A 24,602-nucleotide genomic window follows, 5' to 3' on the forward strand; every position below is an offset into this window, starting at 1 on the left:
AAGTGTCGTCAATGCGAACAAGAGGTGACCGAGACTTGTAACCAATGGCGATGACGAATACACGCTTCCAATGTGCATTCACCGCGATGTCGCCAAGCAGGGAAGCTACCATCATGATGCTGTAAAGAGAACCTGGATTCATCCGAAAAAATGACGTTTAGCAATTCGTCCAGCCAGGTTCGTCGCTGAGTACACCATAGCAGGAGCTGCTGTCTGATGCAGCGTCAGGGGTAACCGCAGCTACGGTCTCCGAGTTGATAGTCCATGCTGCTGCAAACGTCGTCGAACTGTTCGTGCAGATGGTTGTTGTCTTGCAAACGTCCTCTTCTGTTGACTCAGGGATCGAGACGTGGCTGCACGATCCCTTACAGCCATGCGGATAAGATACCTGTCTCCTCTACTGCTAGTGATACGATGCCGTTGGGATCCAGCACGGCATTCCGTATTAACCTAATGAACCCACCGATTCCATATTCTGCTAACAGTCATCGGATATCGACCAAAGCGAGCAGCAATGTCGCGATACGATAAACCGCAATCGCGATAGGCTACAATCCGACCTTTATCAAAGTCACAAACGTGATGGTACCCATTTCTCCTCCTTACACGAGGCATTACAACAGCTTTTCACTAGGCAACGCCGGTTAACTGCTGTTTGTGTATGAGAAATCGGTTGGAAACTTTCTTCATGTCAGCACGTTGTATGTGTCGAAACTGGCGCCAACCTTGTGTGAATGCTCTGAAAAGCTAATCATTTGCATATCACAGCATCTTCTTCCTGTCGGTTAAATTTCGCGTCCGTAACACGTCATCTTCGTGGTGTAGCAATTTTAGTGGCCAGTAGTGTAAAATCCCGGTCCAAATTGACCCCAACTTATTACAAAATCTACGTGTCAAATACATAACACGAATTGTCAGACAAAATGATATCGAGAGTGATAGTACACGGAACAAATAAAGCGTTTGTGGGTAATGAGCAATTAAACTAATAATTGGTTCTCTTGACAAAGACCGCGGGAGAAAGGAAGAAGGTAATACTCATCATCTTACACATATTTGATCACGGTCATTTCTGAGACTTTGCCCCTTGCGACTTCAATAAGTAACGGGGTCATTAATGAATCCTGGTACGCCAGATCACAAGTACAGAGGGCCCAGAATCTAGCTTAGTCCAAACCACGCCCCTACGGTAACGATTGACAACTCTCATTCTCGGCCCTTCTGCTGCGTATTCTCAGAGTGATTTAAGTTGCAGGATGGATCAGTGTAAGCGGCTACCGACAGATTCGCCACTGGACATCGTGTCCTCTATCGGATGTAGCCCCTTTTCCAGCCAGAATCACAGAGGGAGCTTCAGAACAGTGTCGCCTGACAGAGGTTTAGATCCCCTGCGTTCTCGCAGAGCTGTCCTATGAGCTGTCTCGTGTGCCGCTCCAGAGCTCGCGAACCGTAATGCCCTCGCAGAACTGTCTCCTCTCTGCACTCTCCCAGGTTCACGTAAACTATTCTTCGCCAATGACAGGACTCCGTTAAATTCTGATTAACGCCAATGTTCGTAACCAAAGTCCTCTCCTACGAAAAGTTTTATCAGCGAGTTTTATGAACCAACGAGTTGCTCCTGCATTCTTCAACACAGTTCTCAGAGGTTGAGCGCAAAATTCTCACTCTTCAAAGATATTTTTATTTTAGCCCATCCGTAGTTCTCGCGTATCAGTAATTTTCATAAAGCGGCCTGCTGTCTTCCACCCTCCGGTAGCTTTTTTAGTACAATCTACATAGAAAAATGGATGCAACCCAAGCCAACACTCTAAAAAGAAGCAAAGCAAATGTTTACTTAATGCTTCTTAAAATTAAAAAAGCTTGAAATGTGACACTGAACTGTTACTCCTTTCATACAAGACAAATTTGAAGCAATTTCCTTTACGATTTACTATATTGTTAAAACGATAAGAAATGTCTGCTCTTATTTTAATTATAACACGATTTATACATTTTAATTTTCTAAAAACTTTGTTATCAGAAACCTCATCAGTAGTCAGACGAGTTCTCTAATCAGATGATGATTCCTTTTTAAAGAGAACTGAATTTCCAGAATCTCCTAAATTAGACCTGTTAGTATGAGAATGGCTGACAGTACCTCGCTTCCACAAAGCAAGAAAAGAAATTCTGAAACAAACTCAAGTACCTAACTCGTATGAAAAAAGAAATTTTTCTCTGAGAGTGGCTTCCCACTCTCCTGCATTCTAGAAAGGCTGCCGGCCACAGCAAACAAAATTCTATAGCGTGCTTCTCTGACAGAATAGCTTTGGCCTGTAAAAATGAACAGTTTGCGGACTACCTGCCCTTCTCGGCTCATTGCGCGACCCAGACATGCAGCTACAGAAAAATTCAACATCACCCAGTATGGAAAGAATTTTAAAATAATAACTGACAGCTTAATCATTCCAAACACTGTGGTTGCTCATAATCAGCTTTGATCTACATAGACAGAAAAAAAAATCACAATACCGAGAAGGAGCTGTGTGACATCAATGAAAGTTGACAGGAGTCTTTCTACACCGCAGATATGATCTCTGTTCAAGTTTCGTGCCAGTAACGCTAGAACGCCACTACGAGGGCGCAAATAAGGTTTGCTTTACACACACGATATAACGGTCGGAGTGTTAGTTACCTTCGAGATTGGACATGATGAACTGATGTTAGTCAAGAATGCCTTTAAGGTGACAACGACAGCACCGTTCCTCACAAGCGACTTCTAATCAAGCTGCGGGCCTATGGGGTATCTTCTCAGTTGTGCGACTGGATTCGTGATTTCCTGTCACGAAGGTCGCAATTCGTAGTAATAGACGGCAAATCATCCAGTAAAACTGAAGTGATATCAGGTGTTCCCCAGGGAAGCGTCCTGGGACCTCTGCTGTTCCTGATCTATATAAATGACCTGGGCGACAATCTGAGCAGTTCTCTTAGATTGTTCGCAGATGATGCTGTAATTTACCGTCTAGTAAGGTCATCCGAAGACCAGTATCAGTTGCAAAGCGATTTACAAAAGATTGTGTATGGTGTGGCAGGTGCAGGTTGACGCTAAATAACTAAAATTGTGAGGTGATCCACATGAGTTCGAAAAGAAATCCGTTGGAATTCGATTACTCGATCAATAGTAGAATTCTCAAGGCTGTCAATTCAACTAAGTACCTGGGTGTTAAAATTACAAATAACTTCAGTTGGAAAGACCACATAGATAATATTGTGGGGAAGGCGAGCCAAATGTTGCGTTTCTTTGGCAGGACAATTAGAAGATGCAACAAGTCCAGTAAAGAGACAGCTTACAGTACACTCGTTCGTCCTCTGTTAGAATATTGCTGCGCGGTGTGGGATCCTTACCAGGTGGGACTGACGGGGGACATCGAAAGGGTGCAAAAAAGAGCAGCTCGTTTTGTATTATCACGTAATAGGGGAGAGAGTGTGGCAGATATGATACGCGAGTTGGGATGGGAGTCATTAAAGCAAAGACGTTTTTCGTCGCGGCGAGAGCTATTTACGAAATTTCAGTCACCAACTTTCTCTTCCGAATGCGAAAATATTATTTTGAGCCCAACCTACATAGGTAGGAGTGGTCATCAAAATAACATAAGAGAAATCAGAGCTCGAACAGAAAGGTTTAGGTGTTCGTTTTTCCCGCGCGCTGTTCGGGAGTGGAATGGTAGAGAGATAGTATGATTGTGGTTCGATGAACCCTCTGCCAACTTAAATGTTAATTGCACAGTAGTCATGTAGATGTAGATCAAGACCTGACTGGGTGAACAAGGTCGTGCAATAGGGATATATTGCAGAAAGAGTTGGTAGGAATGTAGCCACTGTACGTGATTGCTGCCAGCGATGCTCACGAGAATGTTCGTTCGCAAGAAAACCGGGCTCCGGACGGCCACCTTGCACTATTGAGAGGTAAGAGCATCGTGTTCGGCGTATAGCTAATTTAGGTAGCAATTGGCACCTCTGTGACGCAACGAACTCTTGCAAACCACACTGGACTCGCATTCGGGAGGACAACGGTTCAATCCCGCGTCCGGCCATCCTGATTTAGGTTTTCCGTGGTTTCCCTAAATCGCTCCAGGCAAATGCCGGGATGGTTCCCTTGAAAGGGCACGGCCGACTTCCTTCCCTAATCCAATGAGACCGATGACCTAGCTGTCTGGTCTCCTTCCCAAAACAAACCCCCCCCCCCCCCCCTCTTGCAAACCTGTTACTTCAAGGACAGCTCCGAGCCAGACGCCCTGCAGCGTGCATTCCACTGACCTCAAACCACCGCCATTTGCGACTCCAGTGGTGTCAAAGGGGAGCTAATTCGAGACAGGGTGGAGGTCTGTTGTGTTTTTTGATGAAATTTGTTTCTGCCTTGGAGTCAGTAATGGCCGTGTGTTGGTTAGAAGGAGGCCAGTTGAGTGCCTGCAACCAACCCGTGTGCGTGCTACGCACACCGAACCTGCAACTGGAGTTTTTATCTGGGTGCGATTTCGATTGACGGCAGCAGCACTCTTGTGGTTATCCCACGCACTCTGATTACAAATTTGTACGTAAGTCTGGTGATTCGACCTGTTGTGCTGCCATTCATGAACAGCATTCCAGGGTGTGTTTTTCAACAGGATAACGCTCGACCACGTACTACTGTTGTAACGCAACATCCTCTACAGAGGGTCAACAAGTTACCTTGACCTGTGTTGACCGACCAAGTGCGACAGACGTGAAAGTCTGATATCCGGCACCTGTCCAACTCTATGCATGCACGTTTGTTTGCTTGCATTGAACTTCCGACGGTTAAACCGGTTACTGATGTACCAGCATTTCACATTTGCAATGGCGTACCTTGTGCGAACATTAATCTTGATCTTGCAATGTTAACCACCTAAATATGTTACCTGGACAAATATATTCCAGAAATTCCATTAGTCTACATTAATAACTTTTTGATGTTTTGATTTTTGGCCGTCACAGTATGTAATCAGTACAACAATGTCTCAGAAATGAAAATTAAATCAGAGGAGTGAAATGAAAATGAGACGAATCAGTCCGTAATGGAGTGACACTTGTCAACTTACATTTTTCTACATTTTTAGAATTAGCTGCAATTCGTTACAACAAATGAAACTCCTTTATAAGTCTTCCTGTATTCTCCTACAGCCACTCAATGACAACACTACTCCATGCAATACAGCATCATCAGCAAACAGTTGCAGAGTGTTGCTCATCCTGTCTGTCAGATCATTTATGCATACAGAGAACGGGAGAGGTGTGTGTGTGTGTGTGTGTGTGTGTGTGTGTGTGTTTTGAGGACCTTATGGATGGCCAACGGCGAGGTTATCAGCACCCTAACAATGATTAAAATAAACGAATGTGGATAAGAACGAAAACTATCGTACACGCATGCCCACGAAATGACCACACAATTACTCCATCGCACAGGCACTCTCACATGCACTAAAACCAATGAGGAGGCAAGATAGCTAATCAAGAAATTAAAACAGAGGGAAAACCAAACACAGAAGAGCTAACAGACACCACAGGGAAATGTGACTGGCTGACCACTTACAAAAAAATTGGGTGAGCCAGCCACCCTGTTGACACTTTAAAAACATATCCCCAAAATCTTGTTCACGAAACTTTAAAACTTGAACCACATTCGCTTGATGATTCCATAAAATAGACTGCAGATCCGCGGCAAATCCGCTGGTCAGCAAATAAAATGCAGTCCAATAAAATGTGGTGCACCGTGATCTGCACGCCAGAAGCAGCACACATCGGAGGGTTCTCTCGCCGGAGTAAAAATCCATGTGTCATAGGGCTGTGGCCGATGCGAAGACGAGTAAGGAGGACCTCGACCCGTCGACGTGGCTGGAAGGAAGTACGCCACGGTCGAGGAGATGGATGATGATGATTGGTTTGTCGGGTGCTCAACTGTGTGGTCATCAACGTCCGTACAAAGTCCCAATCTTTACAGTCCAATCTAGCCGCTTTGACGAATGATGATGAAATGATGAGGGCCATACAAAAACCCAGTCCCCGGATGGAGAAAATCCCCAACCTGACTGCGAGTCGAACCCGGGACCCTGTGATACTGAGGAAGCATCGCTAGCCACTAGACCACGAGCTGCGGAATACGAGAGAGATGCTACCATACTTCCCTGGCGCGCTCCCGACGATAATTTTGTCTCCGATGAACACTTTCCTTCAAGGACGACGTACTGACCTCTGTTACTTAAAAGTGTTCGAGCCAATCACATACCTGACAACCTATTCCGAATGACTGGACTTTTGTTAACAGTCGACAGTGTGCAACTGTGCCAGACGTTTTCTGGAAAACTAGGGATATGGAATCTGCCTGATGCCGTTCATCCATGGTTAACAGGATATGGTGCGCATGAGTGATGCTTTCGAAATCTGTGTCGATTTAGGGATGTAGGCTTTCCTTCCTCAAGGAAATTTATTAAAATATGTTCAATAATTCTACAGCAGGGATATGCTAAGGATATGGGCCTGTAATTTTGCGGTTCCATTCTTTTATCTTTATTGTATTCTTGCCTCGCACCATTCATTCGCGGTTTGGACGGGAAGGGATGGGTAGCTGTAGCACCCTCTACGGGATTAGACCGTAGTAAGCAGCGCGCCTACTGTGTGTTGCAGGCAAGCGGTACCTGGAGGACGCGGCGGCGCTGCAGCAGCTGAGCGACAGCTTCGTGGCGGCGGTGTCCCCGCAGCTGCACCTGCCGACGCCGCAGCAGCGCGAGGATGCCGCCGTGCAGCTGCGCCACTTCTACTTCGGGCACCAGAACATCACCGCCAGCGACGCGCAGGCCCTCGTCGACGTAAGCATTTCGCGACGCAAAGCTGCGAGCTCCTGCAATACGCACCACACGTCTTCTTTTAGGCGCATCACAGCTTCATACTACAATTTTTACCCTTATTGGTCATCAAATGCTACCGAATGCCTGTGGAGGCATCGTATACTGACTCAGCGTTAGTAAAAATTACGCTGGCTTGCTATAGAGGGGGTAAGATCGACTGTACGTCTCACACATACAGAGAATATTCAATGAGCACATGGAACACGCAGTAAAGAAAACCAAAGAGAGTTTTGGGATGGGAGTTAAAATTCAGGTAGAAGAATTTAAACCTTTCAAATTTACCAATGGTGTAGGAACATCTGTTGAACGGAACTGATAGTACTTATGTGCGTTCCACAGCAGTTCCTTGTGCAGCGACCGTTGGATATGCAAGCGGAAAAAAAACAATGCTGCGATCAGCCACAAATAGCCTCAATTTGTTGCAGATCCATTTTGACTAGAGAATAGCCATAATCAGTGCTAGAGCTAACAGAAATATCCATTTTGACTAGAGAATAGCCATAATCAGTGCTAGAGCTAACAGAAATAATAAAATACAAGACAGTGCACCGCAGAAAAAATACAAACGAGAAAAATATATACCAAATATCTGTCAATATGATCACATCAAATTTGTGCTTAAACACATATCTCTTTCAGATTTGAATACATGTCACACCTATAAACATATGGAGAAAAAGAACCTGCATACATGACAGAAAACGAACATGAACTGGAGTTATTGTTTACAGATTACAGCAACACCAACAGTTTGGCCACCTCTACCAAGAGAGCCCTCAGTGTGGGCAAATAATGAAGCTAAAGTTCATTTTTAAGAAATAGGGGCATGCCTTACATCGACACAGACAAATATAGATGTGACAAAAACTGTTAATGTTAGAAGTTACCAAAAGATTTATAAAAAGTTAACTTATAACGTTAATACAAATATAGACACATCAATGTTTCGAAAAACGAGTTACAAAAGGTATTAAGTGCCACGTATGGCGAGAGAACGCATTTGCATGCAAAAGCATCAAATTTAAAAAACATCAAATTTAAAACAAACACAAGGTTGATATGAAATTTAATAAAACACCAACCTTATCTAAAATATAAAAGAGTGACACACAAAAGGACAAGGATGTAGAACACATGGCCATCTTCTGCTGCCAGGAAAACGACTACATGTGAATTCTAATCTATGTGCGAAAACTAACAGATGGCGATAACGTTATACGGTAGCTTCTCACATTAACGTCGTGTGTTACGTCTATATTTACCAATCTAGCAGATACAATATGCATCTATCTAGATATTTTTATAAAAATAAACTTTAGCTTGACTATTTTTTCACATAGGAAATTTTGAAATTTGTGGTAAGTTCCTATGGGACCAAACTGTTGAGGTCGTTGGTGCCTAGGCTTACACACTACTTAACCTAACTGAAACTAACTTACGCTAAGGACAACACACACCCATGCTCGAGAGAGGACTCGAACTTTCGACGGGGGCAGACGCGCGAATTGTGGCAAGGCGCCTGAGGCGTTGGCTGTACTCCCAAGGGATATAATGCCAGATTTTGCCCATCTGGCGCGACACATCGTCAAAATCCCAAGCTGGTTGCAACGCCCTGTTTCAAACGTTCTCATCTGGGACACCGAGCGAGGTGGCGCAGTTGCCTCGCATTCCGGAGGAGGACGGTTCAAACCCGCGTCCGGCGATCCTTGTGTAGGTTTTCAGTGATTTCCATAAATGGCGTCAGGCACATGCCGGGATGGTTCCTTTTAAAGGGCACGGCCGACTTCCTTCCACATCCTTCTCCAATCCGACGGTACCGATGACCTCGCTGTTTGGTTCCCGTCCTCAACCAACCAATCAGTTGGGGAGAGCTCCGGTAACCATTGTGGCCAAGGTTGTGTTTGGAAAGCACGAACGCAAGCAGCAGAAACTCTCGCTCTGTGCAGGAGGCCATTATCTTGCTGAAATGTAAGGATTGCCATGAAGGGCAACAAAACGGGGCGTAGAGTGTCGTCGACGTATCGCTCTGCTGCCAGGGTTCCGCGGATGAAAAGAAATGGTGCCCCAGACCATCACTCCTGGTGGGCGGGCCATTTGGCGGAGGACACTTAACGCCGATATCCCACTGCTATCCAGTGCCTCTTCAGACACGTCTTCGGCCTGGAATCTCACTGAAATTGAATCGACTTCAGTGACGAGCTCCGCTTCGAAATGGGCACCGATGGCCAGCGAAGACATGTCTGGAGACTCTCCGGACGTCAGTTGATCGACATTTCTTCTCCACTGAGACCAGAAAAGGAGAGCATAGCTCCACCAAATATTGTGATGCTAATTGCACTGGTCATAACATCGTTAAGATAGCAAAACCACCTTTTTTCAGATGTATGTATTTTATAGGAAACAAAAATAGAATATCTAATATGGACGATTTTTAATATTAGCACTTTGAAGAGGTGGTGTGCCATACACTAAAATTACAATATCTGCTATTTTGTGGTATGTATGATCTTATTTGCTAAGATACGAGATTTTGCCACGAAACTTTAACAAGCAACAGCTCACGAGTTTTTGCATTCAAATAGTTTTTAATGTTACTAACAGAACTGAGTATACAAAGTATACAAATAGGTTTTTGCCTATTTGAACTCAATTTTAGTTTTGAAGGTTTTCACACAAAATAGTAATGGATAAGTTTTTTGTTTTTTTCTCCAAAATGTGCTTGACATCATTTCTAAAGAAGACCTTGTATTGTCTTACAATAACCGATTTTAAATACGTGAAATCGCAATACTGTTGAGCACAACGGCAACTGGTGCGGTGAACAGATTTTTTAAAATTGAGATGACTGTGTCCCTCGAAAGTAATTTCGAATACACCTCAAAATCCAGTTTATTTTCAATACCCACAGATGGATTACACCTCAGAGCTAAAATATCTGAAACATCTTCTACTTTTTTCCTAGAACGAACTGATGTATAACACAGAACTTGTAGGGGGACTTAATTATAAAGAAAAGACTAATATTAATGAAGAAGAAAATTTTACTAGATGTGTGACCGGTTACGAAGTCTCGTAACCGGTTGGCCCTGACTAGTATTAGCACGCAATCTAACTGCATAAAATAAAAATAAAGGATGACAAGGAATTTCCATTAACACAATTGATTAATTAAGTCCCCTGCAACTATAAAGGCCACGAAACAACAAAGCACAAGTGTAATTGTTCTGTGTGTGGTAGTGTGACTCAACGTACATGTATCTGGCTCGTTTCTTTCTGAATACGACAAAACCTGTGAGCAGGAGAGATTGTTATTAAAGAAAACTGTGATACCTTTTTACCGCATTATATATTGACGAAAATATTCCATTACACCAGCATCATAAATCAAAAGTCCATCTCTTTTCTCAAATATATTCTGACAACTGCATCTTCTTCCATCTATACATTACACCAACCGACCAGCCAACGTTTGAATCAACACTCAGATCGTCTACTCCCTCGCCCAACAGAACAACTGCTGCTGTTGACACCCTCTGAACTAGTACTGCGCCCAGTGGAGGCGGCGGAATAATAATCTTTGGTGCAATCTCTGGCGCTGTGACTCAGTGTAGCCACCTTTCAAATTTCAGAGAAGTCTTTAAAAAAAAAAAAGGCATGACATATACATTATAATGATTTGTTTGCTTTGTCACATCAAAATAATTAGGCAGAGAATAGGACCCCTTTCTATTTCTCTGGTCAGTAGTGGAATACACGTTATCGCATTCCATTCGGGTGTATCCTTTTAGTAAATATTTTTGAATGATTCTCATGTCAGTTGCTATGCTGTAATGTTGTAACACATTGAAGAGAAGTAAATTTCTGTTCTGAGAAAAAAAAGACCCGTGACTATAAAATATTTTAGCATTACTTTTATCTCAATCTTTCGTTTCTTTGTCTAAAAAAATCTAATGAAGCTGGATATATATTAGCGCCTAGCCCTCCTCCTTCATGCCGAACATACCACTGAACCGTCTTCTCAATTATAAATAGTGAAATGATGGCTGAACGGGGTTTCAGACACTAACTGCACTGCTTACATATCCATGGTAAATACATAACACTTTCCTACTGCATTCTTTTTTAGCACTTGAATTCTCCTGTCTTGCCTCCCCCCTTCCTTCCACCTACCCCACCCCGTCCTCCACTGCCTCATCCTGGAGCATTGTACTGACACACTGGAATATTATGTACCTTGTAAGAGAAACAGAAAGCTCATTCATCATTCTTTGGGAAGAATAAAGTAGGGTTATGTTCTTTTACTTATTTTCGAGAATTGCTTCAGTACTGTTGCTAACGCAATCAGTTTTGAGCGCACTGGACAGCTCGCTAAGTGACGAAAAATGTGACTCGAAACAGAACTTGGAAATAGGACTGCATTAATGGGAAAGAAACTTTAGAATTTTATCTAAAAACTTAGGAACATTTTCTTTCAGTGCCTTACTTTCCTCTTTCCATTTCCTTCCAGTTGAGGAATAATTATCCTTTTTAACCTAACTGCTGATTGACCATTAAAGACGCCCTGGAGTTGAAAAAGAACATTTCTTACACATGTGTAACATATCACCTTGTTCTTTTAAGTTGCACAGAATACTAGCACAGAAGTCTAGATTTTATTCTTGATTCTTCTACTTTGCTTCATCGTCTAACTTATCTCCCTGAACTAGGTTAGCGATCACTTCCGTTTGTTCCTAATTCATCTTTAAGCAGAAAGTATGAAATATTAAAATGCTGTTATGAAGAAAATATTCTCGTGTTCTCTGATTTGCAACAGAATTTCAGTGAGCGTCATGAACCCATTTTCTGAGGTTCTCATGTTATTTCAGCTTTTTCTACTTTTTTCTTACCCATAGTGTTTTTATATTTTTTGTCTTACATTTTAGAAATTTTAGCTTTTCTTATTTTCCATGAAGAAGGATCTCCTTTACCTTTCTTAATACACTTTCTTGTTGTTTCACTGCTTCATTCACATGTTCTGGCTCCACAGCAGTATTCAGGATGTTTAGTAGTAAGCTTAGTTTTTTCGCTGATGTTAATTTTATTGAATGTTATACATAGCGTCAATAATTTTTAAAAAATTATTAAATTTTTACCTCATCAAAGAAAGCACGGTGACTTTTCAAGGAGGAACTTTCTTCTGAGATAAGATGTTTCATACCATAAAATTTTAACGTTCTAATATACGAGGTTCTGATACGTTGCTACAGAAGCGCTCAGAATGTATCAGAATGCGGGGATTTTTACTTTATACAGGGCAGATTTCTCAGCGTGTAGAAACGTGTAACACATAACTGACAATTTTTGAGTTACGAGGTATTACTATCTGAACGACGATAAATATATCATGACCCGCTTATTTCTGTAAACAGCATCGAAATCGCTATCAGATGATCAGCTTCAATCCTGATGTGCCAACAGCAAAAGCTGCAGGTGTGTCTACATGCTACATGTCGCCACCACCAGGTAATGGCCAAACTTTTCCTGGTGTGTGGAAGTTTGAAGATACGAGTAACTGTCTGTTCACTCACTCTCGCAAAGTGCGGTCCGTAACGCAGCGGCGAAGTCTTTTCTTCCATTTTCACTGACTTTGACTTCAGCTTTGACGGCAACATTTTTGACCTTGCAAACATTCGCAGAGCTAACCAACTGGAAAGGGACAGGGTTGATATTCACAAGAATTGTAAGCAGTAACGACCACATACAAGATGGCCATCAGACTCACACTCTATGCCGCAGTGTGACTCATGGGACAACAGTGACCAAACGCTGGTATGGAAACAGATGAACTTACAGGCACTGAGATGACATGAACACACCAGCATCACCAGATATGGGTACATACATATACGACATGCTAACAGATCGCACGACTGCAACAATACTGCAAGTAATGTAAAGGGTGAAGAAAAATTCGGGTACATGAAATTCCCAGCACGATTCCCCACAAACTGGCAACACAAATTTCGTCATGCGCATATTTCGGCCGGCAAATGGACGTTCCTGAGTGGCACTCTGGCAACACTGTAATCTCGTGTGTAGTACCTATGGCTATCAGGATGTAGCAGTATTGTTCTGCAGTTGGTATAGTGAACAGCGTTTTGGGTAAATGTGGCTGGTCCGTGTGGCCGTGCGGTTCTAGGCGCTTCAGTCTGGAACCGCGTGACCGCTACTGTCGCAGGTCCGAATCGTGCCTCGGGCATGGATGTGTGTGTTGTCCTTAGGTTAGTTAGGTTTTAGTAGTTCTAAGTTCTAGGGGACTGATGACCACAGATGTTAAGCCCCATTGTGCTCAGAGCCTTTTCTTTCTTTCTTTTTTTATTGTTTTGGTTAGCATGCAGGAGGTCGAATGTTCTATTCTGGGTCTCGGTTTATACGTTTTTATTTGATAAAGTAGTCTGCATGATACGGTATCCGGCGTCTTAAATGTCGTACAGTGAGTGTAGTGGGTCTTCTGCAAAACATTTGCAGTTACATACTGCAAACACAGAAATGGAAGTACAATTGTTTTCGTTGTTCAGCTTTTAAAGAAGTCTTTTGCACGTCGTGGAAGCGAATTGTTCCACGCCACTGCACCTACCAGATTCCCAACCTGTTTCTCCGCCCCCTCCCTCCACCCCCCTCCAAATACTCCCATCGAAATTAATTGCAAAGCACGTTACCAAACCTACTGGTGATGTAAGTCTCTAATGAAATGCAATGGACCTGAACGTGGCAAGAATAATAGTTGGTATTAATCAAGTGGACCACTGGGGGAGGGTTCAAACAGAACAAGTTTTAGTATACATATGGTTACAGAGTTGCCAGAGTTCCAATCTTTTAGGTCTATTTGTGCCCGAAATATGCGCAGGACGAAATTTTGTGAGAGACATCTACATCTACATGTACATGACTACTCTGCAATTCAAATTTAAGTGCTTGGCAGAGGGTTCATCGAACCACAATCATACTATCTCTCTACCATTCCACTCCCGAACAGCGCGCGGGAAAAACGAACACCTAAACCTTTCTGTTCGAGCTCTGATTTCTCTTATTTTATTTTGATGATCACTCCTACCTATGTAGGTTGGGCTCAACAAATTATTTTCGCATTCGGAAGAGAAAGTCGGTGACTGAAATTTCGTAAATAGATCTCGCCGCGACGAAAAACGTCTTTGCTTTGATGACTCCCATCCCAACTCGCGTGTCATATCTGCCACACCTCTCTCCCCTATTACGTGTAATACAAAACGAGCTGCCTTTTTTGCACCCTTTTGATGTCCTCCGTCAGTCCCACCTGGTAAGGATCCCACACCGCGCAGCAATATTCTAACAGAGGACGAACGAGTGTAGTGTAAGCTGTCTCTTTAGTGGACTTGTTGCATCTTCTAAGTGTCCTGCCAATGAAACGCAACCTTTGGCTCGCCTTCCCCAGAATATTATCTATGTGGTCTTTCCAACTGAAGTTGTTCGTAATTTTAACACCCAGGTACTTAGTTGAATTGACAGCCTTGAGAATTGTACTATTGATCGAGTAATCGAATTCCAACGGATTTCTTTTGGAAGTCATGTGGATCACCTCACACTTTTCGTTACGTTATTTAGCGTCAACTGCCACACCATACAGCAATCTTTTGTAAATCGCTTTGCCACTGGTACTGGTCTTCGGATCACCTTACTAGACGGTAAATTACAGCATCATCTGCGAAGTACCTAAGAGAACTGCTCAGATTGTCACCCAGGTCATTTATATAGATCAGGAACAGCAGAGGTCCCAGGACGCTTCCCTGGGGAACACCTGATATCACTTCAATTTTACTCGATAATTTTCCGTCTATTACTAAGAACTGCGACCTTCCTGACCGGAAATCACGAATCCAGTCGCACAACTGAGACGATACCCCGTAGGCCCGCAGCTTGATTAGAAGTCGCTTGTGAGGAACGGTGTCAAAAGCTTTCCGAAAATCTAGAAATACGGAATGAACTTGAGATCCACTGTTGATAGCGGCCATTACTTCGTGCGAATAAAGAGCTAGCTGCGTTGCACAAGAACGATGATTTCTGAAACTATGCTGACTACGTATCAGTAGATCGTTCCCTTCGAGGTGATTCATAATGTTTGAATGCTCCAAAACTCTCCTGCCAACCGACGTCAATGATACAAGTCTGTAGTTCGATGGATTACTCCTACTACCCTTTTTAAACACTGGTGCGACCTGCGCAATTTTCCAATCTGTAGATACAGATCTATCGGTGAGCGAGCGGTTGTATATGATTGCTAAGTAGGGAGCTATTGTATCAGCATAATCTGGAAGGAACCTAATCAGTATACAATCTGGACCTGAAGACTTGCCTGAATCAAGCGATTTGAGTTGTTTCCCAACCCCTAAGGTATCTACTTCTAAGAAACTCATGCTAGCAGCTGTTCGTGTTTCAATTTCTGGAATATTCCATTCGTCTTCCCTGGTGAAGGAATTTGGGAAAACTGCGTTCAATAACTCCGCTATAGCGGCACAGTCGTCGATAACAGTACCATCGGCACTGCGCAGTGAAGGTATTGACTGTGTCTTGCCGCTTGTGTACTTTACATACGACCAGAATTTCTTCGGATTTTCTACCAAATTTCGAGACAATGTTTCGTTGTGGAACCTATCTCGCATTGAGGTCCGTGCCAAATTTTGCGCGTCTGTAAATTTTAGCCAATCTTCGGGATTTCGCGTTCTTCTGAACTTAGCATGCTTTTTCCGTTGCCTCTGCAACAGCGTTCGGACCTGTTTTGTGTAGCACGGGGGATCAGTTCCATCTCTTACCAATTTATGCGGTATGAATCTCTCAATTGCTGTTGCCACTATATCTTTGCATTTGAGCCACATCTCGTCTACATTTGCATAGTCAGTTCGGAAGGAATGGAGATTGTCTCTTAGGAAGGCTTCTAGTGACACTTTATCCGCTTTTTTAAATAAAATTATTTTGCGTTTGTTTCTGGTGGATTTGGTAGGAATGGTACTGAGCCTAGCTACAACGACCTTGTGATCACTAATCCCTGTATCAGTCATGATGCTCTCTATCAGCTCTGGATTGTTTGTGGCTAAGAGGTCAAGTGCGTTTTCGCTACCATTTACAATTCGCGTGGGTTCGTGGACTAACTGCTCGAAATAATTTTCGGAGAAAGCCTTTAGGACAACCTCGGAAGATGTTTTCTGCCTACCACCTGTTTTGAACAAGTATTTTTGCCAAGATATCGAGGGAGGGTTGAAGTCCCCACCAACTATAACCATATGAGTGGGGTATTTATTTGTTACGAGACTCAAATTTTCTCTGAACTGTTCAGCAACTATATCATCGGTGGCTGGGGGTCGGTAGAAAGAGCCAATTATTAACTTAGTTCGGCTGTTAAGTATAACCTCCACCCATACCAATTCGCACGGAGTATCTACTTCGACTTCACTACAAGATAAACCACTACTGACAGACACAAACACTCCACCACCAATTCCGCCTAATCTATCTTTCCTGAACACCGTCTGAGACTTCGTAAAAATTTCTGCAGAACTTATTTCAGGCTTTAGCCAGGTTTATGTACCTATAACGATTTCAGTTTCTGTGCTTTCTATTAGCGCTTGAAGCTCAGGGACTTTCCCAGCACAACTACAACAATTTACTACTACAATTCCGACTGTTCCTTGATCCAGGCACGTCCTGTATTTGCCATGCACCCTTTGAGATTGCAGTCCACCCCGTACTTTCCCGAGGCCTTCTAACCTAAAAAACCGCCCAGTCCACGCCACACAGCCTCCGCTAACCCGTGTAGCCGCCAGCTGAGTGTAGTGAACTCCTGACCTATTCAGCGGAACCCGAAACCCCACCACCCTATGGCGCAAGTCAAGGAATCTGCAGCCAACACGGTTGCAAAACCGTCTGAGCCTCTGATTAAGACCCTCCACCCGTCTCTGCACCAAAGGTCCGCAGTCGGTTCTGTCAACGATATTGCAGATGGTGAGCTCTGCCTTCATCTCGTAAGCAAGACCGGCAGCCTTCACCAAATTAGATAGCCGCTGGAATCCAGAGAGAATTTCCTCAAATCCAAAGCGACACACGTCACTAGTGCCGACATGTGCCACCACCTGCAGCTGGCTGCACCCTGTGCTCTTCATGGCATCCGGAAGGACCCTTTCCACGTCAGGAATGACTCCACCCGGAATGCACACGGAGTGCACACTGGATTTCTTCCCCTCCTTAGCTGCCATATCCCTAAGGGGCCCCATTACGCGCCTAACATTGGAGCTCCCAACTACCAATAAGCGCAGCCTCTGTGATTGCCAGGACCTTGAAGGCTGAGAATCATCCTCTGAAACAGGGCAGGCAGCTGCATCTGGCTCAGCCAGAGACGGTGCCTGAAACCTGGTTGTCAGACGCACCGGGGAGGCTTTCTGATCAGCCTCCGGGGTCGTCTTTCGCTGCCTGCCACGCCTTGGAACGACCTCCCAATCAACCACAGGCGGGCAGCAACCGGGGCAACCACAGCGGCAGACCGATTGGAGACAGACGGGACGAGGTTGACATCCCCGTGATACCCAAGTCCGGCTCCCCACAGTGGTGTCCATTGGCAACAGCCTCAAGCTGAGCGACCGAAGTCAGCGTCGCTTGCAGCTGTGAGCGAAGGGATGCCCACTCAGCCCTCATGCGAACACAGCAATCACCGTCCCTGTCCATTCTAATCGATGTTGAACAACAGTTACTGAAACACGAGTCCGTGCCTAGATAACGCAAGGGAAGCACGCGAAGAATGTATTAACTAACCCGTACAAATGCCTAACGACTGCGCTACAATCTGCCTGAATTTACGATTACAGTAACTAAAACTCGAAATTACACCTCCTATACGAAACTCACACGCAATTTAAGTAAGAATCTACAAAGTAAACACTAAAGCGCGGTGCTACAACTCTCAAATACTATAATATGCCCGAAATTTATGAATTAAACAATGCAAGTACCCAAAAACACGCGAAGAAATTAAGAATTAAACTATGTTACAAATAAATGAGCTAGGGGTATACGACTTGCTGCTCGCAGCTGCTTATCCACACATTTTAGTATTGCTAGTATATGAGAAATTGCGCTGAGAATTTCGAGTGCGATTACTTTTCTTCATGCTGTATAACGGAATTCAGGAGTAAATTAATAGAAAGAAATAAAACAATGAATTTTCTTGTGTGTACAATGTAAAAGAAGTAACTGTTTATTTCTTTGGATCATTATTTTTTAACATTTAATTGCTTAGTATGTAAACTGTATGAGATGCAAATTATAAAACATATGAACATTGTAATATTGTACATAAAAATACATATGCAGCATAGTAAGACTCATCTACACAAACACGAATGCACAAGAAGGATAAGAAGTGCTCTTCGGGAAGACGAGCGTAGATATCACCATTCCGAGGTGCTGGCAGATGGAAGAGGTAATTGTAATAACAAATAGTGCTGTGATACTTCACACATAAACTACGTACAACTGATCTCACAACACACGTATATATGGTACTAACCTAGTAGAACAGAATATTACATTTCAGGTGAGGCTGGCTCGATGTGTTTACAGAAACCCTTACACTTGCAATAGTCAGGTAAAGGGGCGTCTTTTATTATCTACATCTTTCCTCTCGTCTATTACTTCCACCTTAAGAATATAGTAAAATTTGTTTTCGTTTTCCAAACTGTACTTTATGCATCACATGTTTTTTAAGTTAATTGTGTAATTACGTAAAAGAGAAGAAAAATAACAACACTGAGCAAAGCTGTAGTAACAGACGAAGAGTATATCTCTGCAGCTTGTTAGTGTTTTTTTCGTAGCAAAGGATACGTCAGTTACCAAGGCGGCAAATTACTTTGTAAATTTAAAGAAAAGATTAATAAATAACAAATAACTAAATTAGCGTACTGTTGGTTGGGGTTGTTGAAGTAATTAAATACAGCTTGCATGATCTGCGGTCGAATGTCGAACTTCCATTTGATACTAATCGGCGGGAACTCTTCTGTGACCACAGTGACCCCAGATTGCTTGGCAGATGCCGAATACTTCCGTCACAATTTGTGGCAAGAGACAGTTCACCCTTCTTGCTTTGTTGCATTTACTCCACAATAAATGCGTGGAAAATCACCCCAAGACTTTTTTCTGCGAATGATAAGTCAGTGAAAATAGACGTCACTTATTATATTAAAATTCCGTTTTGTTGAAATTTGCTGCAGGAGGAATGCGATGATTAATCAATGATTGATAGCATCTTGCGCATCATTTTCCATCAAAAAAGACAGAAAAATTGCTATCTGCCACTCGCTAACGAATCCTACTACTATCCGCACGCCACACTAAAAGACTGAAAAACATTTGGCGATCTAAAACGCAGCAAGATTAGGTCGGGACTTTTCTCACTACTCTTTAAGGTAATTCCGCGCTCCTGGACAATCTTGTCTGTTGTCACCTTTCGCACATGCTTTTGTGGTCGGCCTCGTTTACGTTCTTCAGGTGGTGCTTGAGACATTCTACTGCTGAGTCGGCATGAGGAGACATCTGACAACTAGCAGCGCTGTCTGCCTGCACTGACGGCTGCAGCACAAAGAGCTGTCATTTCCTGAGCTGCGACAGCGCTGAGTTGTTACCATGGAGACGTTTACAAAATCACTTTCCTTGCGTCTCAGAATGTCCTGGTTCGAAGGAAGCCATCTTGACAATTAAATATCACAACAACGCAATATTTAATGTCCATTACGCATAGGCCTCGAGGAGATGAACTTTTCGATATTTCATTTTACATTTTAGCTGCAACTGTCCTTGATATATTTCAGGTTTCCCGCTAATCACTAAGTTTATCTTAGCTAATCGAACTTCTTTCAAGCATGTCCATTATAATTATCCGGGCTGTTATGCCGTGGTCGGTTGATGAATTCTGTGTCGATTCCCAACATTTCGTCTCCGACTGCGGGAGACATCTTCAAGGGGGTCCGTAGCTCGATGGAAGGTCCAACACACCCACTGGCTCGCTACTGACTGCCGCTATATTCCGTGTCCGCGCGCTCCCGCGCCGCGGTGTGACGTCACGTGTTTTGAAAACGTCGGCGCAATTGGCCGCTGTCCGTCGCCGTCGATCGCCGTTGCCATCACCTAGTGGTGGACGGGTGGTACACATCTTCTTTAACACCGGCATCCATATACCGTTTAATTTCACGCTCTCCTCCTTTCGGTTGAAATTTTTTGGGTGTTTAGCGGTTTCGATTGCCTCCCTGTAGAGCCTTCCGTAATATCCGCTTGTGGCCGCTAGTACTTTCGTCTCCTCGAAACGAATATTGTGGTTCCCTGGCTGGAAAGCATGCTCCGCAACAGCTGATCGTTCCGTTTCTGTTCTTTTACAATTTCCCTTGTGCTCTTCCAAACATTTGGAAACAGTTCTTTTAGTAGTACTCACATAAACATCACCACAGCTGCATGGAATCCTATACACTACAGCCTTTTCCAATGGTTTGCGAGCGTCCTTGGCAGGTTTAAGGTATTCCTGTATCTTCCTGGTGGGCTTGTCAATTACGGTAATATTCCGCTTCGTCAAGATCGTCCCTATTCTTTCCGTTACATTTTTAGCAAACGACAAGAAAACCTTAGATTTTGCAGTAGCCTGTACGTCAGTATGATTTCTGCGTGGCTGCCTCAACGCACGTTATATTTCGGCGGACGAATATCCGTTCTTCATTAGTGCATTTTGGAGATGTTCCATCTCAGCGTCGAGCAACTCAGGTTCACAAATATTTCTAGCTCTGTCCACTAACGTCTTGATAACACCCCGCTTCTGTTGTGGGTGGTGGTTCGAATCCCGGTGCAAATAACGGTGCGTGTGCGTGGGTTTGCGGTATACTGAGTGGCCCAAACTACCATTTTCGTTTCTAAAAACAAGCACATCGACGAAATGTAATTTGCCGTCTACCTCCTCCTCCATTGCAGACTGAATTGTCGAGTTTATACTGTTCAGATGTTCGTGGAACCGGCTTAGTTCCTCCCTGCCATGTCTCCACAGCACAAACGTGTCATTCACGTATCGGAAACGTACATTTGGTTTTTTGCTGGCAGTACCTAAGGCCTGTTCTTCGAAATTCTCCATAAAGAAGTTTGCAATTACGGGACTTAGGGGGCTTCCCATAGCCACGCCATCCGTTTGCTCATAAAACTGTTCATTCCACTTGAAGTATGTGGTCGTCAAAGAACACTTAAACAGTTCTGAAATATCGACAGGAAAAATTCGATCCAGCTGTTCCAATACATCATTAAGTGGAACCATGGTAAACAGCGATACCACATCGAAGCTGACCAATATGTCCTCCGGCTGGACCACTATGCCATTCAATCTGCTGATGAAACGTTGGGAATCGACACAGAATTCATCAACTGACCACGGCATAACAGCCCGGATAATTATAATGGACATGATATTTCCGGCCGTGAAAGTCTACATTTCTTTCAAGCAATTACATCTTTTTGTTTTGCAAACTACAGCCCACGCTGGTGTATTTGAAACTCCGTCCGTCCACGTCTCACTCTTCGTTTAATTATGAAATTTCGGACAAATAGTTTCCCTCAAATCACCATTTGATTTCTTCTTAATTACCACTGCTACTTTCAGCCATTTAATCGCAGTTTTGCGAAACTGCACATCACACTCGTCTGTTTGATACCCCAGTTTTTTAATTCCCACTCTTCATTTGGCTATGATAATTCAGACAGGAAGCCATTTTGTAATTTGTAGGGAGTCGTGGTTCTGTTGTGAGGTACCCGCGCGGCCAGTTACGCAGCCGTGTTTCCTACAGCCGCCACCGCGGCACGAGGGCGCTGCCTGCCACGAGCGATTACGCCGCTGCCGATGAGATGCAAGCACACCCAGTCTGGTGCCCACTCATGTACAGAGCCCGTTTTTTGTGTTTGCGAGTTTCATAGTGGTCAGGGCTCGACATTTTCTGATTAGGTATGGTATTGAAGAGTGACGGATTAATAAATTTTTGTATCTGTATGTATTTTTGTTTTCAGATCTGTTAGCAACTGACGCTTAAACTTCAGCATCAAAGTTATGTATTATTTTTACTATTTGTTATTAGATGTGGAATAAATTAATATCTGGATTCTCTGTTCATGAACCGCATCTGTTCCTCACTCCTATACCATCTAAAGAACCACATTGTGTGCAAAGAAAGACATAACAAATTACACTCAGATATTTCACCATGAAGAATGCTGAACATTAAAGAGATAGATCGAATAATTGATGACAATATGCTCCCTTAATCTGGGAAAAAACTTAAAGCAAGACTTCAGTAGCAACTGAGCTATCCAAGCTCGAGTTACGAATTGTCCTTACTGCTTTACTGTAGCCAGTGCCTCATCTCCTACCTACACAAGAACTCCTTACCAACGTTGTGGCCAACATGGGAGCACATTTCAGAGTATGCATGATCATACACCCTATTAAGAAGCATGCCCCGCCGTTTATAATGTCTAGGGAACCATCATAAATCGAGCTGACTTCAGTGTGTTTATTGTCTTTGAATAAAAGCGCCATTTCTGTTCGTCTCATTACGTACTTCTTTCAGTTACCTTCTGCACTACGCCGTAGCTCGTCCAAGCCTCATCGAGTCGTTTTCCTTGGCAGTGGCACAGCATGCAAACGTTACTTCCGTCCTCAAGTTTTGCACACTAGTTTATGTAGTTGTAGATGTGAGGATCTAAATCCAGAATGAACTGTTTTGACCCCAATGAGACAAAGAGCGGATTAGAGACGCATATGGCAATCTACGCCGTCGGATTCCTTGCGAGACCCTTCCACACAAGAACACATATTCTACGGTTTATTGAAGCCTTCGAGAAAAGTGACTACTTTGTTCATAACATATAGACTATGCAAGGCAAAATGTAACAACTTCTATTTTTGAGGCTGCTGTGACAGAGAGGTTTAGTAAGGCTCGTATAAATAGTATGTATGTGTGTATCAAACCGGGGACCTAGAAACGATGGTGAGTCTTCGTCCCGCCGTAGCCCTTAGTGGTTTACAACGCCACAACATGTCACAGCAGTCCACTCACCCCACCGCCGCCCCACATCGAACCCAGCGTTATTGTGCGGTTCGGCCCCCAGTGACCCCCAGGAACGTCACATACCAGACGAGTGTAACCTCAAATGTTTGCGTGCTAGAGTAATTATGGTGCACGCGTACATGGAAATAGTGTTTGCACAGCAATCGCCCACACAGTGTAACGCCTGAGGCGGAATGGGGGGAACCAGCCCACATTTGCCGAGGTAGATGGAAAACCGCCTTAAAAACCATCCACAGGCTGGCCGGCACACCGGGCTTCGACACTAATCCGCCAGCGGATTCGTGCCGGCGACCGGCACGCCTTCCCGCTCGGGAAGCGGCGCGGTAGGCAGCGCGGCTAGCCGGGCGGGTTTCCTATGAATACTACTTGAATACCACTATCAGAATCTAAAGGCACTAAGATAATTTGATTCTGAGCGATGTAAACCACTTTACAGTAATTTCTTCATGAAACTGCTAACGGTCCTGGCTTTGGCACAGCAGCAGCAATCACAGATGAGATTGACATTTGCGTCCAAAATTAAAGTAACAAGCCGCTGTTTCCCCTTCCTATGTCTAATTCACTATATAATGATACAAACTGCCAACCAGATGCCTGTACGATTGTCTTCTGCACGGAAGATGGCATTCCGGTCAACGGGCAACCAAGCCACCAGCGACGTCAGGGCATCTATGAAACGAGGTATTTTTTTATGGGTAACCCAACATCCACAATCGTTGAGTACACAGTCTCAGAGGGTGCAGTATGGCAAAGAGAAGGTGTCTACCAGACTCTCTGCGGTGGAGGTACATAGGAAGAAAGGAACCAGGACAGTAGCAAACTTATTTGGCCTGATGGCTTAATGTGAATCGTTTTGTTGTTTATGATGTGTGGCGACGGTTTAGAGAGACCGAAACTGTATCCCGAACACCAGTCAGGGCCAACCGCCTATGAATTCAGAAGAGAGGACCGTTATTTGACTGTAAGGGCATGACATTACCGCATAAGTATTGCGCGGGAACTGGTACGTGAGCTCGCAGCATCCACACGACGTGTTGTGTCGAAGCAAAACATGTGCAGAAGGCTTCGGCAGAGTGGCCTTTATTGTCAGAGACATGATGTGTGTCTATCTCTGATGCACCTTCACAGAAGGGAACGTCTAGAGTGGTGTCATCAACATGTCATCTGAATGGTCGAGCAGTGGACCACTGTTGTTTTCACAGATGAGTCCCGACTTAGTCTGGAGATTGATTCGCGATGGATTCGCATCTGGAGAGAATGTAGAACCCGATTTCGGGACCCAAAGATTGTGGATAGAGACCGATATCGAGGAGGATCCCTAATGGTGTGTGCAGGGATTATGTTTAGTCAGCCGCAGTGGCCGAGCGGTTCTAGGCGTTTCAGTCTGTAACCGCGTGACCGCTACGGTCGCAGGTTCGAGTCCTGCCTCGGGCATGGATGTGTATGATGTCCTTAGGTTAGCTAGGTTTAAGTAGTTCTAAGTTGTAGGGGACTGATTACCTCAGATGTTAAGTTCCATAGTGCTCAGAGCCATTTGAACCATTTTGATTATATTTAG

The 24,602-nt window shown here is 43.9% G+C and overlaps 1 protein-coding gene across 1 annotated transcript in view; it reads left to right on the top strand.

Annotated features, from left to right (window-relative positions):
* The window catches only part of LOC126281837 (carboxylesterase 4A-like), a 116,715-nt gene that overhangs the window by 64,406 nt on the left and 27,707 nt on the right, over positions 1-24,602 (top strand). Inside the window, exon 5 of the mRNA XM_049981088.1 lies at positions 6,676-6,857. Within this exon, the coding sequence (XP_049837045.1) occupies positions 6,676-6,857 (182 nt within the window). The remainder of the gene's footprint in view (positions 1-6,675; positions 6,858-24,602) is intronic.

Source organism: Schistocerca gregaria, chromosome 7 (assembly GCF_023897955.1).
Source record: "Schistocerca gregaria isolate iqSchGreg1 chromosome 7, iqSchGreg1.2, whole genome shotgun sequence".
Lineage (NCBI taxonomy): Eukaryota > Metazoa > Arthropoda > Insecta > Orthoptera > Acrididae > Schistocerca > Schistocerca gregaria.